Source organism: Physeter macrocephalus, chromosome 18 (genome assembly GCF_002837175.3).
Source record: "Physeter macrocephalus isolate SW-GA chromosome 18, ASM283717v5, whole genome shotgun sequence".
In the NCBI taxonomy this organism is placed as follows: Eukaryota; Metazoa; Chordata; class Mammalia; order Artiodactyla; family Physeteridae; genus Physeter; species Physeter macrocephalus.
In genome coordinates, this window is record NC_041231.1 from 86531669 (window position 1) to 86550743 (window position 19075).

A 19075-nucleotide genomic window follows, 5' to 3' on the forward strand; every position below is an offset into this window, starting at 1 on the left:
TGTGGCGCAGGGGTTTTGTTGCTCTGCGGCATGTGGGATCTTCCCTGACCAGGGCTCAAACCCGTCTGCCCTGCATTGGCAGGCGGATTCTTAACCACTGCACCACCAGGAAAGTCTGCCATGAAGGCATATTTTGGGGTGGCCTGCCCTGGGCCCCAACAGAAGTGAAGAGACAAACTAAGGGATGAAAGCAAAGCTCCTGGAAGGAGCCTATAGGGATGTGAACTATGGCTCCGGAGGAGGAGTGAAGGGGAACTGTAGCCCTGAAATACCTTCCGGGGGATCAGGGACATGAGATGTCTGCCCCTTTCCTCCTGCTCAGTGTGTGCTCTGTACCTTCACTTCTCATCACTGGAGGCCAGGACCCAGGGTGCTCAAAAACTTAGGAATATTGGAATAGGAACATGGGAAGTAGGGGTTTTAGACTATTTTACTTACTGATAAGGTCTATTCAGAAGTGTCTCCTCACCACCACTCAAGGGCTAGTTATTGCAAGATGAGCAAAAGTAAATCGCCTCAGACAATGAAGATTTAGTCACAACAACTGATGATCCATGTGGAACCAGAGCAAGGGTTCTATGGTAAGAATCAGGAATTTGCTTTCGCTTCACCATTACTAACCTGTGACCTTTGAGGTGTCCCTTCTCTCTGTGGACTTCAGTTTTCTGATGCATAAAGATGAACATGGGGATGATAAATAGACTTCCAATTGCTTACATGTTTCAGGCCCTGGGTTGAGTTCTTTTCCATCCTCAAAGCAGCCCTAGGAGTAGACACTATTATTACCCTGATTTTACAGATAAGAAAACTAAGGTACAGAGACATTAGCTTTTTCTGAGATAAGGAGCTAGTCAATACCCTTATCATGGGTATTGAACTCAATGGTTGCTATAGATTCACAGTCTAAGGTTCAGCCATTTTTAAAATGAGAATGGCGAGAGGCCAAGGAGCTTGGGAATGTGTGTAGATCTGTGCCAAAAGAGGGACACCTTCTGCATGACTGCTCTAAATGCCTCTAGGACCTGCTTGGCTGGATCAGATATCAGCCCATCAGGCCATAGATTATAGGCCTTTGAGAAGAAATCTGAGATAACAGAAAGCTTATCTTCCAACAGAGTTCATGAGAATTCAACCCCATCCAGACTTAAGTTTCAGGAGCAGAGAAAGGCTTTTGTGCAAACCTGGAAGAGGCAGGGCAGATGGAGGGGACTGGATGTCAAGGGCCTTAGAACTGAAAAGGAAGAAGTTATCACTTCAATAAACAAGGGAGTTTAGTAAAGCTGAGTTGGCAGTGAAAAGCTGGAAGGGAGCAGATGGGAGGGAGGAGGGGTGGGAGAAAAAACTCTGACTCTTCACCGATTCAAATACTTTGCAACAACTTTCAAATTGTTACCTTATTAGGACCTCACAGTAAATAGTTTTATGGAGTAAGTGGGGTAGAGATGATTACAATAATTTACAGAGAATGAAGCTCAGTCGAGCCCAAGGCAGTTCCCTAATGCACATTTTAGATCTTTCTCCTGGATAACTTCCCCCTGTGAATGTATATCCATCATCTGTGTTACTCCTGCATTAACAAGCCCTTCTCCAGGGGACAGATCTCAGGGCAAAGGGTCTGAGACATGTAGGTCCCCACATCTGGACTTCATAATTAGAAAATACAGTGTGCTGTTGACTAAGTGATGAAAGTCTGAGGGGACAGTACAAAGGATTAATAGTCATCTGGGATAATGCTTCTCAAACTTTAGCTTGCATGTAAATTACATGAGGATCTTAATTTTAAAAAGCAGATTCTGATTCAGTGGTGGTGGCTTTACTTCCTGGATGCAGAGCCAGCACCTAGGAACTGCCTGGAGAAGGTAGAGCCAGTACTTCAAGTTCCAAAGAGGGAAGCCTCCGCCTTCACCTGCCAGACAGAGCACGGACGCCAGAACACCAGCGGGTGGCCTGACCCGGAGGCACTGGGTGCGCCGAGCCTTTAGGGCTTGCGGGAGTGGGCGGAGGAGTGAGGGGGAGGGGGAGGTTGGAGAGAGGGAAGAAGAAGAAAGGGGAGGGAGATCGGGGTGGCGGGGTAGGTGGGGTTTGCCCGTGTGCTAATGCTGCTCTGCGATTGGAGGGCGCATTTTCAAACTGGTCCCTGCCAGGGGCTCAAAAGGAGCCGAGATCCCTGGGGACCTGAGACTCGCCTAGAACTCCTAGTTCGAGCCATGATCCTGCAGTTCTGGGTCTACTGTCTTTTCTCACTGTTCCTGGTCGGCTTTGCTCAGCCGACCCCGAAGCAGCAACAGATGAAGGTGAGTGTCCCTCAGGGAACCCAGGCGGATTTCAGCACGTGATGACTAAATTGGCCGTCAAGGATGCAAGGAGTTCTCCCTTCTCCCCCCTCTACGAAGGACGAGATCCTTCTTCCCAGCCCTTCCCAACTGACATCTGCCACTGCCACTGCTGTCCTGTGAGGCAGAGGCTCTCCTAAACTCTCTTTATGTGGATCGTCTCCCCTGAGCCTGGTGGGTCACTGGGCCGAAAGTGGGCGAAGGACGCAGGCTGCTCTCGCTGCGTTCCGCTTTGCCACTTGCCCTGGTGGCCGCTTGATACCCCAGAGCCTGTCCCCTCCACTCTGGTTCGGAACCTCAGGCACCATTGCGGGTCCGGGAAAGAGGACATGAAGTAGCAACTGGATTAGAGGGAAGCTGAACTGGTTGCTCTTGGGGAGCGTGAAACCCCGGGGCAGGTGGAAAAGAAGCTGGTGCTGAAATGTGCCCTAAGGAGTTTTAGGGTTGGGAGAGGGTTTTTTGTTTGTTTGTTTTTTTGTTTTTTTCAGGGAATAATAAAACACAAAAGGCCCAGAGAGTTGCTGGCCAATTTTAATTTCAGGGGAGGTGATGTGGCATCCTGGAAACAAAGCTTGGATCACAGGGTGATATACATGTGTGAGACAGACAGCTGGAAGCTGTTGAGCCCAGAGCTAAGGCAGCATGAAGACAAGGAAAATGGAGGCACACAAATGAGAGCTCACAGGATGATTTCCCCTTTTTTTAAAAAAAATTGTACTATAAAGAAAGGCAAATGCTAGAAACTCTTCAGCAGAGAGCTGAGGTAGCATGAATGCAAAAGAGAATGCAGGCACATAGATGACAACCCTTTCATGGTGGCTTTCTTAGGCTAATACTCTCAAACATTTGGATTAATGTCTGTGCACAGATGTGTATGGATGTATGGAACACAGGGAACGTGCCTGCCCTGCGTCAGCCTCCTTCTCTCCAAGGATAGTGAAGGGGAAGCTATGCTTGTTATCCTAGTGACAGAACTAACAAGCTTAGAAAATGATAAAAGAGTTTTCTGCCCCACTCTCCCCACAGGAGCTCACCCACAAGCAATTCCTTCACTGCATGGGGCAGACATTTATGTACATAGAATTTTAGAGTAATTGAAACTCACTTAAATTACTCTAAAATTCTATGCCTTTTCTCCACATCTCCAGGAGTCCCTCTCCTCAGATAGCAGCATTTTAGCTTTTTGCTCCAGGTCCTGTCAGCTCTTTCCCTTGGCATGCTTGTGGTAGGAAGTCTCTTCCCTTTGCTTCCTGTTTCACATAGAGATAAGAAGAAAGGGGTGTCGAGGATGAATTCTGTAGGTACCAGTGAGCCCCCACCAACAAAACTCTGGAAAGTGCCTTCAGTGGGATCCAGAGGAGGAACAAGTTATTCACTGGGCTCTGGGGGAAGGAAATTACAATGTAAGAATATATAGATGAGAAATTTATGTAAAACATATTTCTGTTATGAGAAACTCTGCCAAAATCTGTTAAGAATATTTGAGAAGTGATGGGATGACTGGAATGCGGTGTTAGGATGTGGAGGAGAGTGCAGGTAAATTGTAGATCGGAGAATGGAGGTAAATTGTGTTAATATTCCAGGAATGGGAAGAGGATTATAATGTGCTTGTCCCACCGTTAAAAAAAAAAAAAGCTTGTAAGTTAGAAGATATAAGTTCTACCTGTGGCATTAGCCATAACTAAAAATATCACTTGGAAAATTCTCTTCAGTTCTTAGAGTTTAAAAAAAGTCCACAGATATTGTGGATTATCGTTTGTCTTATTGCATCATTATGGTTATTTTTGTCACATTCCAGATGGATTGCTATAAGGGGGTGACAGGCACCATCTATGAGTATGGAGCCCTCACCCTCAATGGCGAGGAGTATATCCAGTTCAAGCAGTATGCGGGCAAGCACGTCCTCTTTGTCAATGTGGCCACCTGTTGAGGCTTGGCAGCTCAGTATCCTGGTAAGAACTCACGTTTCACCTCTCTTGGAACTAGCTTTGTCAGATGACCATATTCTAATTCCAGAAGGTTTTGCTACTTTGTCATTAGGAGGAAGCAGGGGGATGGGGGGATAGGTGATCGTGTGACTCTATTCCCCTAAATCCTGCCACCGCTCTCTGCTCCTTAGAATGCCAGGAGAATTACCTCCAGATCTGAGAACTAAGATTCTCCCAAAGATTTAGTCAAAGACCACCAGGAACACATCTGTAGTTGAGTTTGTTGCTCGATGTTCTGAGGGAAAACATATACTGTAGACAACCATGGGCCTCTCAGTAAGAAGATGTGAGAACGGACTTGAGGATCTCGGCTTGTGTTAGGTGATTTGGGGAAGGGGTCAAGGAATTGAAGCTTTGCTCTGGATTGGATGCTGTCAGGAAATGGGCACAGGTAAGTGACTGGGTATCTTAATAAATCATATCTACAGAGTAGGAGGAATAAAGCAAGGGTAAAGAAATAGCAATCACTTAGATTGGTAAGAATAGGATGATGCTTGGTCATTTTTGTGATCTGGATAATGTTCACGTTTTGTGTGGTTAAAACATGATTAAGGGGCTTCCCTGGTGGCGCAGTGGCTAAGACTCTGCCTGCTAATGCAGGGGACAAGGGTTTGAGCCCTGGTCCGGGAAGATCCCACATGCTGTGACGCAACTAAGCCCGTGCGCCACAACTACTGAGCCTGCGCTCTAGAGCCTGTGAGCCACGACTATGGAGCCTGCGTCCCTAGAGCCCGTGCTCTGCAACAAGAGAAGCCACCACAATGAGAAGCCCGCACACCGCAACGAAGAGTAGCCTCTGCTCGCTACAACTAGAGAAAGCCTGTGCGTAGCATCGAAAACCCAACGCAGCCAAAAAAAAACAAAAAACAAAACAAAAAAACCCATGATTATGGAGTGGTCCCTGTTTTTGCCTTGATTCATCATGGTCACTTGTATGATATTGATCTTCTGTGAAACTGTTTATGTTCAACCAAACCCTAGCTGTGACTCCCAGGCCAGAATCTAGCTTTCCGGGGCTGATTTTATCTTTCTCACTGGTGACTTCTGGTAACAGGAAAGAGGATTGATCTTTGATCCTTTGCAAAACACTGTTGGGTTCTGCAGGCACCTCCAAGTGGCAGAGAAGAGGAAATGTAGTTTATTATCTACATAATATTTAACTGGAGTGAGAGCTATTTGGGAAAATGCTTCATCTCTCCAAACTTGGCTCAACCTTTGGTGGCTGAGGTGGATTTTCCATTTTCTTTGTGCACTCATGGGAAAGAGTTTGGAATTCCTGCTAATCCAGAAAAGGTTAAAGTTTTAGATGGATTATACTAGATATAGATGCAGTTTTTGACATGCCAAGAACTTTATTTTCAGCTTTTTAAAAAAGTTCAAGATAAATTCGAAAGATTAATTATACCAGTGCCACCAAAAAATGTATCAAAATAATACATGAACGAATTTTAAGAAATTTTTTAACATATTGACATCAGTATCTAGTCAACTGATCAAAAATATAAAGTCCTATCAATTTGTCTGAATGGTGCTCCAATAATAAGAAATCCAACAATTTTCTCCTTTTTAAACACCACTTAAATTTAGGCATATTGCAATCTCACTTCTAAGATATATGGTTCACCAAATTTTTTTTAAATTAATTTATTTATTTTGGCTGCGCCAGGTCTTAGTTGCGGCACACGGGATCTTCGTTGCAGCATTCAGACCCTTAGTTGTGGCAGGTGGGCTCCTTAGTTGTGGCATGCTTGCGGGATCTATTTCCCCGACCAGGGATTGAACGCAGGGCCCCCTGCAATGGAAGCACAACGTCTTACCCACTGGACTACCTGGGAAGTCCCGGTTTACCAAATTTTGATATTTGAAAATCAACATTCAGCGGGTGCTACAGTTTGAATATTCGTGTCCCCCCCCAATTCATATATTGAAACTAATGCCCAATGTGATGGCAATAGGAAGTGGGGCTTTGGGGAGGTGCTTAGGTCATGAGGGTAAAACCGTCACGAATGGGCTTAATGCTCTTACAAAAGGTACCCTACAGGGCTCCCCACTTCCTTCCACCATGTGAGGACACAGGAAGAAGTTGGCAGTCAGCAACCTGGAGGAGGGTCTTGTTCAGAACCCTACCATACTGGCACCATTATCTTGGACTTCCAAGTTCCAGAACTGTGAGAAATTTCTCATTTATTTATTTACAAGCCACCCAGTCTGATATTTTGTTTTAGGAGCCTGAATGGACTAAGACAGTGGGGACTGCTTGATTCAGGCAAAAATTATATTAAAATACCCCCTCCACCAAAGCACAACAAAAACCAAATGATTCACATTTACCAAAAGAAGCTAAAGACCTTTTCAACTTAATGTTGAAATTGTGCATAAAAAGATACTCTCAAATTACAGATTTTGAAAAGATCAAGACATTTAAAAGAATTTGGGAGTCACATTATATTTATTATTTTTATGTACAATCAACTCTAGGGAAAACCTGAAAAGCTAAAGACTACTTTTTTATTTTTTATAAAAATCTCAGGATCTAATTATAAGAGCCTAAACAACAGTTTAGTATCATTTAGCAAGTGGGGATTTTTCCTCCCTTCAAAAAGTTAAGCTTGAAAAATATGGTAAGCTTAAAAACTGTGAGGTGTAAACAGAAGTTCCATGGAATGTAAATCTGCTTTTATATCTGTTTTAATTTAATTCAGTTTTAATGTAAACTTATTGAATAGGTAATACAGTCACAAGATTCAAAATTTAAAAGGTACAAAAGGGCTTTACAGTGAAATCTTCCACAGTCCCTTCCCTTTGGGCAACCAGTGTCATCAGTTTGTGGTGTACATTTCCATAAATCTTTAAAAAAAAATATTTATTTATTTATTTATTTGGTTGTGCCAGGCCTTAGTTGCAGCAGGCAGCCTCCTTAGTTGAGACACGTGGGCTCCTTAGTTGCAGCATGTGAACTCTTAGTTGCGGCATGCATGTGGGATCTAGTTCCCTGACCAGGGATTGAACCTGAGCCCCCCTACATTGGGAGCTCTGAGTCTTAACCACTGCACCACCAGGGAAGTCCCTGCATAAATCTTTAATGCATATGCAAGCAAATCAGTTTCTCTCTCTCTCTCCTCTCTCTCTTTCTCACACACACACACACACACACACACACACACACAAATGATTCCGCACAGTGCTTTTTAACATAATAAAATATCTTTGACATTCTTCCGTATCACCACATGAGGAGTTTCCTCATTCATTTTAAGATATAGTTTTCCAGGGAATTACCTGGTGGTCCAGTGGTTAGGGCTTTGTGCTTCCATTGCAGGGGGCACAGGTTCCATCCCTGGATGGGGAATTAAGATCCCACATTCCACATGATGCAGCCAAAAAACAAACAAGACCAAAAAAAGAAAAAAAAAAGGATATAGTTTTCCATTGTATTGCTGTGCTATAATTTATTAAACTAGCTCATGAGAATTATAAAGAGCATCTCATTCAAATTTTACTCCAGATGAGGACATTGAGAGTTTAAGGAACTTGCCAAAGGACTAGAACCAAAGTTTGCTAGGTATTTCCGCAACAGGAAGGAAATATTCTTGATGGCTAAAGATAAGAGGGATAGTAACTGAATAAATATATAAAAAGAAGAAGGCACTTCCTTTTAAGAAGAGGTCCTTGGAGGAGATGCCAGCAGATAGAGCTGAGTCTGAATAGGACTGGCTGGTGCTGGTCATGGAATCAGTAAATCTGAGCTGAAAATGGCTAAAGTTGGATATAATGGTACAAGTCCAGACAGAGAGTTGGAAAGCTTCCTGGCAGTGGTAAAGAGCAGTTTGGAGTTTGTAGCCTAGAATCCCAGTGAGTGTTCCAGGGAAATGGCATCAGTTATGTCACTGGAACTGACAAAAATGTAGAGAATGCTCTGGAGCTAGGTTTAGCATCTCACTGATTCCCTCAACAACTCCCAGGTTAGAGCACCAAAGAGTGCTCCTGGGAAGGTGACTGGAGTTTCAGGTTGTGTCATCATGCGGCATAGTGGGAAGAAGGGGGTAGCATGTTCATTTTGTTTGCCTTTCCTTAAAACATTTTTGATCAATCAGTCAATCCATCAACTAAGGAAGGCAATGGCATTTAAATCTGACTTATCTTCAGAATCAAGCAGAACCCCCCTCCCCCCAACACACACACACAGAGTACTAACCAATCTGTGCTTTTAAAGGAGGGCTCCTATTGGATGATGAAGTGGAGCCACTTATGGGAACTATTGCACAAGAAAAATGGCAGCTATTGGGATGCGCTTCTGGAAACCTGTGTTCTAGCTTTCTGCTCTGTTTCCTCAATCTCTGTAATCTTGAACCTTCCCCTTCATAGTCCTCAGCTTACTCATGTGATAAATGGATAAATCAGTGGTCTTTTACTGCTCAAGGTAGGGCTGCTGGCCGGGCTATCCATGCAGTTCACGCTCTACTTACAGAACTGAATGCACTACAGGAGGAGCTGAAGCCTTTTGGTGTAGTTGTGTTGGGCTTTCCCTGCAACCAATTTGGAAAACAAGAACCAGCAAAAAACTCAGAGATCCTTTTGGGGCTCAAGTAAGTGCCTGCTTGGGACCCTGCAAGACCCTGTCAGGATTTTCCTTCCACATTCTACCTAGAGGCTTCTTATTCTGGAGACTTCTGGGGTGACTGACAGATTAATGGGTTCAGGAACATCATTATGATGCTTTGAATTCAGTCTTGCCCTACTGGCAGTGCTCAATAATTCTCTCTACCTTTCAGTACTTTAATGGTAAGACTACGGGAAATCTAATGGAAAAGAAGCACAGGAAAAAGGAGAAGATACAGGAAATAGAAATGAATCAAGAATCCTAACCTTCCAATTTTCTTTTTTTAAATTTTTATTGGAGTATAGTTGATTTAAAATGTTGTGTTAGTTGCTGCTGTACAGCAAAGTGAATCACATATACATATATCCACTCTTTTTAGATTCTTTTCCTATATAGGTCATTACAGAGTACTGAGTAGAGTTCCCTGTGCTATACAGTAGCTCCTTATTACTTATCTATTTTATATATAGTAGTGTGTATATGTCAATCCCAATCCCCCTATTTATCCCCCCCCCAGTTACCATGAGATTGCTTTCTACATCTGTGACTCTATTTCTGTTTTGTAAATAAGTTCATTTGTATAATTTTTTTCTAGATTCCACAGATAAGTGATTTATTACTTATCTATTTTATATATAGTAGTGTGTATATGTCAATCCCAATCCCCCTATTTATCCCCCCCCCAGTTACCATGAGATTGCTTTCTACATCTGTGACTCTATTTCTGTTTTGTAAATAAGTTCATTTGTATAATTTTTTTCTAGATTCCACAGATAAGTGATATATGATATTTGTCCTTCTCTGTCTGACTTACTTCACTCAGTATGACAATCTCTAGGTCCATCCATTGCTGCAAATGGCATTATTTCATTCTTTTTTATGGCTGAGTAATATTTTGCCTTCCAATTTTCTTGGAATTCTCCATTGGTTCCCTAAAGCCTGTGCATGAAGTCCTGATTCCCAAAGACCTCTTTCCTCACCTTCCCTGTCTACGGCCTCTCTTTCTTTACCTCTAATTTCCTTTTGTGGTTAAGTTGTGGTGGCCATTATTATCCATCCTTTTCTTAACTTGGATCCTCTCAGGAACACTCTGGTTCATTGCAGGTATGTAGGTCCAGGTGGTGGCTTTGTTCCCAATTTTCAGCTCTTTGAGAAAGGGGATGTGAATGGAGAAAAAGAACAGAAGGTCTTTAGCTTCCTGAAGGTAAGCAAACATAAACCTGGCAAGGATTGGTCAGGTAGGTAGAGATGCCCTGAAACTGTGGGGCTCAAGTCTAGGATTGAGTTTGGACTCCTTGGAAAGAAATGCTCAGTTCACGGATCATGGCAATATCTGTTGTGAGGCTTTAGCTTCAAGTAGAGGAAACATATAACATATGATTGCTCTAACATAGACTGACCTTCCCTACAGAATGGTAATGATTCATTCATTCAACAAGCATTTATAAAATCCCTGGTTGTGTGCAAGAACTGTGCTACACAATGAGTTGACAAATATTAATAGGGCATAATAATCTCTTCCCTGAAGGAATTCATATCTAATCAGAGAGACAAACATAGAAATAGATATGTAGAGTGTCATGTGGTAATTAACTTTAGAGTCACAGAGTGTTAGAACCACATAAGCCCAGAATGGAAGGACCCCTTTTTTTCAGCTAAAGAAACTGAAGCTAAAGAAATGTTATGACTTACCAAAGAAAACAGAAGATATTCTTTCATTGAAGCACCATGATATAATCATGGGAGTGAGCGAGAGACAGGGAAAGGAGGAAATTTTTCTATTTGCTATCATACTCTCTAGCTCTTGGTTGTCTGATTGTACTGGTAGTGATGTATTGAAATGTCTGTGGTTCGTTAGGAGCATGTCAAGTAGTTAATATACTGAGATATATAATGGTGAGTAGAATTTCTAGGGGTAGGTATAAGACTGGACCACACAGAAGCAGAAAAAAAACTGTCTTGCTGTTTCCAAATCTCTGCTCCAGAACTCCTGCCCTCCAACCTCTGATTTTTTTGGCTCATCAAGCCAACTAACTCTTCTGGGAGCCCATGAAGGTCCATGACATCTGCTGGAACTTTCAGAAGTTCTTGGTGGGGCCTGATGGAGTCCCTGTCATGCACTGGTTCCACTGGGCTTCCATCAGCACAGTCAAGTCAGACATCCTGGAGTACATGAAGCAGTTCAAAAGCAAATAGGAAGGGCCAGACATCATCAGAAGTTGCCTCCTACCTGAAGAACACGTTTAAGGATCCATCTTTGCTCCAGATTCCATCCTACCCAGCTTCCACATGACCAAAACATCCTGTACGGCCCAAATACGTGTGTGTGTGTGTGTGTGTGGAGATTAAGGGAAAGAAAACCTATCTCCCAACTGTCTTATCCCAAAGTATCAAGTTTATTCCACTCCATTCCAAAGGAAAATCATATTATAGGTAGATGGTTCGGACTACCCATGTCCCTAAAAAAGTAATCCCCAGCAGTCCTGTCATCCTCCTTCCACATCCTGAAGGTTTAAAGAGAACAGAAACTGGCAGCAAGACTCTCAAGATCTCCTTAATAGCCTCTTCCCTCCTCCAAGACAGGCATGCAACGTTAAACTCTTCCTCTCCCTAGTTAGTTTTCCTTTAGTTCCCTGACACCCTGTAGTTCTCTTGCAGGATCTCTGAAGGCAGAGTGAGAGCAGAAACCTCAACTCACATGAAAGGAGGGGCATCTCCATGATGGTGGATCCCAAAGCCCCTGTGGGTTGGACACTACCAGAAACCTTCCTTGGTGCCTGTCCCTTAGTGCGTTCAGTTCATGACACCTGGGCAGGGATGTTCCTTCTTTCTGAATGATGGGCTTTTTCCTCACCCTTTAAACTCATCATTATCACTATCTCAAATTTAAAAAAATTCTGCAGCATCTGGCTTCCCGTTGGTGTTTTCCCAGTCCCATATTTTGTGTGGAGTCATACCACTTCCTCTCTCACTTTGTTTCTGTTTCCTTGACTACCTCACCTAGCTCTTTAGTATTTTGGTTTTCTCAAAAGTGCTCTAGTCCTTTTTTTGGCCCATCCAAGAACACTGGGTGGGACTGGCTGCTCACAGAGTTGCTGTGACATGAACACAGACCTCTTGGAGTCAGCCCCCTGTAGCCCTCCCCCATTCAGGTCTCCTGGGGAACCCCTACGTGAGAGGAATCCTTGCTTCTTAAAAAAATCTCTCTCTCTCCTCTCTCTCTCAACAAATATGCATATATTTCTGTTTACAAAATTAATTTCTGTTTAGATTTTAAAATCTAAAATCATATTAAATTAGAAGAAAAGCATAACAAAACCCACTCCTAATCACAGGAGTAAAGAACATGCTGGAAGCCTTATCTAGCCCATGCTGTTTTATAATTAAAGTTCAGTCTTTTATATGAAGACAGATTTCAGAATATCAGAAACAGGAAAGAGAAGATTGCATGAGGAGTAAAATAGGTGTTTTTCTTTTCCTTTTCACAAATTACTATGAACATAGGTACTTGCACTTAAAGAGTTTTTTGCACTAAAAAAAGTACACAGAATTTAAATATCGGTGAGTAACGTCAAACATTATAATCCTGTTTTGTACCTAAACAGAAATGTGGTCCCTGACAATCTTTATACAGCAACATGAAAATTGAGAGACTAAGCCAGAAATGACCAGGAAAGTGATTCTTAAGACTCTAAAAATTCATAGGTGATAGACACACATGAGAAATGGAAAATATTTTCAAAATATTTGGATGTTTTGTCTTCTTGAACTCAAAATCTAGTAAGAAAAAAAAGGGATTAAAAAAAAAAGAAGCCTGGCTGTCCTTGGCCATAACCCACAGGATTGGGGACGTCATAAGTCTTTTACTAGGCACTATGGCAGTTAGGGCAGTGAGGGGATTACAGAACCAGCTGCAGTGGTGTTGAGAAATGTGTGTTTCATTTTTTAGTTTCTTTGAAATCTCTGCAGTTCTTGAGAACCTCCAGGAACCTTAACATTCCTCAGAAGGGTTCCAAATCTGTTACTATTTTCAGATCAGAATACTCAAGGTGCAGGAAGTGGGTGGAGGAGAATGGGACGACACAATGTATAGAATGCTCTCAAGATACTGGTTCAGCCCAAACCAGGAAACTGTAGTTGCTGGACAAAAGTGAATTCTCCAGGGGAACAATATCACCTGTTGCATAGTAAAGACCTAAAGTGATGAAGGTGGAGGACTGTGGCTTCAACCTGAGTGCATTATGCCTGAGTGTCAGGAGAGCTCTCAGTCCCGCCACTGCTCTGGAAAATCCAGGTGTCATACTCCTGGTGCCCTCCAGTGGCTGCCCTGAAGAGAAAAGACAGGTTGTTCTGGGGAGAGCCAAGAACAGAGAAATGAAAAACAATTTCCTTGCACTGGGAGGTGAGTGCAGGTAAGGGGCAGGTGTGGAAGCAGCAGTCCTAATCAGAATGTTGCAGATGATGATGATAAAGTCTTTCTAAAGAGAATATCAAGGGATACAGCTTTCCACTTCTCCCTTCCTCACCAATTCCTCTAACAGACTTTAGTCCCCAAGGAAAGTCACAGGCAGAACATTCTGGGAGGGGCAGACTGCCCAGGAGGGTCTCAGGAACGCTAGTGGGAGTTCCCTGGAGGTCGAGTGATTAAGATTCCGTGCTTTCACTGTTGTGGCCCTGGGTTCAATTCCCGGTCTCAATCCCTGGTTGGAGAACTAAGATCCTACAAGCCGCGCAGCACGACCAAATAAATAATTTAATTAAATTGATGGCAGTTTTTTTTTTGGCTGCATTTGGTCTTCGTTGCTGCGTGCGGGCTTTCTCTAATTGTGGCCAGTATTCTTTGTTGCGGTGCGCGGGCTTCTCTTGTTGCAGAGCATGGACTCTAGGCTCGCGGGCTTCAGTAGTTGTAGCTCACGGGCTCAATAGTTGTGGCTTGCGGGCTCTAGAGCACAGGCTCAGTAGTTGTGGCGTCCAGGCTTAGTTGCTCCGCCGCATGTGGGATCTTCCCGGACCAGGGATCGAACCCGTGTCCCCTGAATTGTCAGGCGGATTCTTAACCACTGGGCCACCAGGGAAATTCCCCAGCTTACTTTTTTAAAAGAACTTTACAGTGACTATCATGGTGATCATCATCATCATTACTGGCACTACTATTGCTGCAAATTTTTTCCTCGAACCAGAGGTTGCCACAATTTATCATTTAAATTAGATAGACTTGAGTTAATTGAATCTAAGACTAGTGTTGTTGCATAAATCTACTACCCCAACAAACCACCTAGTAGGCATCTAAAATCACTAAGGCTCCACTAATCACAAAACCTTTGAGGAGAGTCTCTGGACAGGACAGGGATCTTCTAAAGTTCAGAGAACCAGGACTCAGACCTTCTCTAATCATCCTACTCCCAGTTTGTTAAGCAGCCCATCCCTGGAAGTAAGGCCCCAATACTGTCTCCCCCATGACAGTTATTGCATAGATGTAGTATCTTCCCTGTAGACTGCATGGACACTGGTGGTTGTTGGACTTTGAGAGTGCCCGTGTTAGTTCTGGAAGCTGGATTCCCCAAATCTGATAAAGAGTAGCCAAAGTCCCTCCCATAGCCAGCACATCGAATCTTGCTCTGTGGTCTCGTGAATACTCTTTGACTTGGCTTCGGGTCTCAGAAAACAGAAGCTGTGACTAGCAGTCAGGTACACATAATTTACTGAGAGAGTGGTCTCAGAAGAGGGAATCAGTGAAGCAGAATAGGGCAGGGTAAAGAGAGAAGTAAGGATGCAATTTCTGATGGAATTTAGCTTCAGGTAAATTGCACTATAATTATTTCCATCTTGAAGGAAGAGAGATGGCCTTTTGTAACTCATGTCTGTCAATCCTTAGCTATGGGCTCACCCTCGAGCCCCAGGGGCATAACTGATGTGAGACAGCTCCCTTTGGCTGAAGGAAATTCTCTGAAGAATATGGCAGCTGAAGGTAATACTCTGAAAAAGGGGCAGCTGTGGGCCATTAGGAGCCAACACTCAGAGCAGGTAGGGATGGATGGACAATCCTTCAAGCACATCTGAATCAGGCCGTGGAGACCATCTACTACCCTCCATGAACAACTCATTATTCGGAGGAATCCCCAATAGAGGCCCTCACTCAGTCAACATTTTCTCTTTCTTGCCTTCTATCTCTAGGGAGTTGATTCTCAAAGCATGGTCCCCTGACCAGCAGCCAGAAGCATCCCTTGAGAACTTGTTAGAAATGCAGTTTTTAGATCACTTTCAGACTTACTGAATCATAAATGAGGGTTGGGGAGGGTGGGGATGCCAGGGTGTGGGTGGGAACAGCAATCTGTGTTTTAAAAAGCCTTCCAGGTGATACTAGTACAGGCTAAAATTTGAAGACCACTGCTCTAGGGAATGGAGAAGCGGCAGAAGGTATTGAAATTTTGACAAAGGATGAATGAGGAAAATCTCTCTAGTACTCCACGTGGCTACCATGTCCTCTGCATGGCCACGGCTACAGTGCCTCCCCCGCTCAGCCATTGGGTGTTCCTAGGACCCCAGGGCTGATGTGGACAATTCAGCCCCTTGGTTTTCTGTTTCCTCAGTCTCTGACCTTTGTGGTTTCCACCTGGGTCCAAATTCAAGGTGTATTATCTGACAGACTTCCTTTTTGACCAAACTTTAGTCAGGCTTCTCTGAGTCCTCTTCCCTGTTAGTCCTCTACCTTGGCCTGTCTTTAGCAAAAATCCTGTTCTTTATGTTTCTCTGTGGAATCACTCCAAGATATTAGAAGTGATTATGGTGCACAAGAGTGTGTTTGATACACTCTCATTGAGTAAAAAGTGCGTTAATGCTGTATGCATGCACTTGTCCTTGGAAGGAAACACAAAAATGAGCATGTGTGTCTGTAAGGCTGTAAGGCTCCCTCTCTGGGAGGTGGAGATGAGGTGGGAGAGTGGGGAGCAGGGAGCGGGGGCACGGTGGTGGGGGGTAAGGAGGGTCTGTTTGATACTTTTTCAGGTTTGGGACTTGTCAAAATGTTACATATACGACATAAAATCTTTTTACAAAAAGAAAAGTCTATCCTTTTGGACTACAAGTCTTGACCAAAGATCTGAAAAATGAGGGGAAATATGGGGAAAGCTTTTTTTTTTAACTGAACCTTAATTATCCTTAATCTATAATGGTAAAGACAAAGTTCTTCCCTGAACACGTCTCTGCCAAATTATCAACTCCCAAAAAAGCGACTGGAAGGGCTTTCTCCCCTTTATGGAAAGGTCTGTAGAAAAATGATTGGCAGGGGTGAGATTTGAATCTCTGTACCCCAAGAGACTAGCGCCCTCCCCCAATGCTTTGGATCGCTTAGGCAATTTACCTCTATGTACATGAAAAAAAAAGCAAATTACTTTACAGCTATTTCTAATGCTCAAAAGACATATAAGGAAAGTAAATTCAGTGTGAACTTTGTGTATATTACCTTCTCTACTCCCTTTCAACAGACACTCGTCGGGAACTTCACGTCCTTCAAGCAGGCAAAATTAGAGTTAAAATTGAAGGCTCAGACCATTCCTAGGTTCCCACGCACCAAATATCAGGTGCTCCATCCTCCCTGATTCTCTGCGCTGTAATGAGTCTTCCCAGCTACCGAGAAAGAGCAAAATTCGGTTTCGGGTGGTCGCCCCTCCGTCCGTCCAACCCGGACCCAGCAGCCCCGAGTTTCGCCTCTGGTGCGGTCTCTCATGAGAAAGAGGAGGTAGACAGAGAATAAATCCATTAGAGTCTAGAAAAATCAACCATCGAGAAAACGTTTGAAAATCACCATGGCCGACCTGGCTTTGGAACTGTGACGACCCTGAGATGAGTCTCAGATTTGCCGGCTGAGTTTAGGCGTCGGCGGAGAGAAGTTATATTTCTTGTCCGCAACCGGAAAGCAGACGAACTCCCCTCCCCACTCCCTGCCCCCGCATCCCTAACCACCTGGACTTCGAGCCCCGACCTTTTAATAAAGACCCTGTTAAAAAAAACTGTGGGATTCCTTGGTGGCGTAGTGATTGAGCGTCCGCCTGCCGATGTAGGGAACATGGGTTCGTGCCCCGGTCCGGGAAGATCCCACACACCGGGGAGCGGCTAGACCCGTGAGCCATGGCCACTGAGCCTACGCGTCCGGAGCCTGTGCTCCGCAACGGGAGAGGCCCCAACAGCGAGAGGCACGCGTAGCGCCTTAAAAAAAAAAAAAAAGATTATGGAAAGAAACAGCTGTGCGATAGACCCACTTTTTTGCTGAATATGTTTATGGCCTGAATTCCCAAAGCTCAGGGCTGGGATCCGTGATGCGCGTCTTCGTACCCACCCGGGTCCTGCGGGTTCTGACCCTGCGAAAGCAGTCTGGACTGGTCCTCGGGTCTCCCCTCTCCTGTCCCGGCCTCCCTGCCCGCATCACCTCAGTGGTCTCAGTTCCCGCCTGTCCTGGGTGCCCCCAGACTCATCCCGACTCCCACGGCCCTTCCCCCACCCACGCGGGGCATTCTGGGGGCGCGCAGTCGCGAAGTGGTCCAGAGCCCTCCAGCCTTGCTCTCTGCTCGTCCCCGAGGGGATGCGACTGGGAGGTGCGGGGAAGGGGGGTCAACGTGGGGTGCTGGGACCGGGTTAGAGGGGAGAAGGCGTTACCTCTTCTACGAGCTGATTTTCAGAAGTACCTGAGTGTGAAAACCTAGTCCGAGAGGAACAGAGGAGGACAAAAATTGGGGGGAACTGAAGTAAACAGCCTTTTTCCTGGTTGGATTTTTTCAGATGCTCACCAAATTTCCTGAGGCGGAAGCTGCAGAGGTTCCTGCCTCCCTGTCCGCACCCCCACCTCCACACCCCTCCTGAGAGGCTCCAGGTGGAAGGTTGTTACAACAGATCTTGACCGTGCTCTTGAGAATGACAGCACGGGATTTGGAGGGAAACTAAACCGGCTGACACCTGTAGCTGAAGGAAGATGGCCTGAACGCCCAGCCTCCTCGGCTCCACCCGAGAGATGCACGTTCCTCCTCTCACCAATCCGGCACCTTCAGGTACCTCAAATGAGTTACTCTGTCACATATGGCCAGCTATTTCATGCAAATCCTTGAAGGTTTTTTAAAAATTACATATAGTTTTTAAAAGACATATTTCCTTGTAAAAGTCTTTCCCACTTATTTCCTAGCCTCGACTTTCTGTAACGCTTTTCCTTGGGATAACAGAAAAATCCTTTGTCTAACGCCACACCTACCTATTACTTTTCCTTTCGTATTTTTATGTCTCTAGCGCGTTCTGAGGAAGTGAAGCATCTCCCTGGAGTTGGCATATTTTCTAAAGGCAACAGATTAACACTGGACAATGTAAAGTCATTTTTTTCACCCAATCGAAGTAAAATAGGGTAGGTTCGGCTTTGCCAATCGTTTTCAGGTGGCTCTATGGCTTAGTTGGTTAAAGCGCCTGTCTCGTAAACAGGAGATCCTGGGTTCGACTCCCAGTAGGGCCTTGTGTTTTACCCGGAGGGAGGGGAAAAAACCCAAATCAATCAACTCTTCCTGAAAATTTATTTTATATTGGCGAGTTAATTGTGTCTTCCTACTAATCCCCCACAAATTCTCACCAAACTTACAGCGCTAGAACTGTCAGATACGTTACAAGTTATTCGACTGCAATTTGCTCAGATTCCTTACTTTTGAAGAGAAGTAGATTCTTAGGGAGATGACAATTCATATGCAAACCACCTCCAAAGAATACTGCATGTGACTTTACCTCAATCACTTTTCAAATAGGTTTTGCATTGAACTGTGGCCAAATGTTTTTGAGCACCTACAATGTGTTACAGTTTAAAGTACCCAAACAGGAAGATATGTATAATCTCTCTAGAGTCTAACAATCTCCAGCTCTAAAATTGATTTCATTAAATAAGATAAATTAATGAACAATGAATCCATTACTAGATATAAAGGAAAATTAGGATGTTTGCAGGGGCATGCTTGCCATTTTGAACAGTATATTCCCATGTTATTTCTCTTAAGGAAAACACTAGAATACTTCAGGAATGATGATAAACTGGAAAGAAAAATGTCCTAAACACAAACATTCTAGAGCTAGGACAAAGTTGCTGTGAGAAAAGAGCAAGTTGGAGAATTCTGCCAGCTATCTAAAGCAAT

General features: G+C 44.1%; 1 protein-coding gene and 1 non-coding gene across 2 annotated transcripts; both read left to right on the plus strand.

The window, feature by feature from the left end:
* The first annotated feature begins 2207 nt into the window (after nt 1-2207).
* GPX6 (glutathione peroxidase 6) lies at nt 2208-11117 on the plus strand. Its single transcript, XM_007110735.1, is given in 6 exon segments — nt 2208-2294; nt 4132-4285; nt 8790-8907; nt 10026-10125; nt 10907-10951; nt 10953-11117. Coding segments are annotated over 6 exon segments (669 nt in total).
* Nucleotides 11118-18337: 7220 nt separating this feature from the next.
* TRNAT-CGU (transfer RNA threonine (anticodon CGU)) lies at nt 18338-18411 on the plus strand. The gene has a single exon. It is a non-coding gene; the product is annotated as a tRNA-Thr (tRNA).
* Nucleotides 18412-19075: the final 664 nt, after the last annotated feature.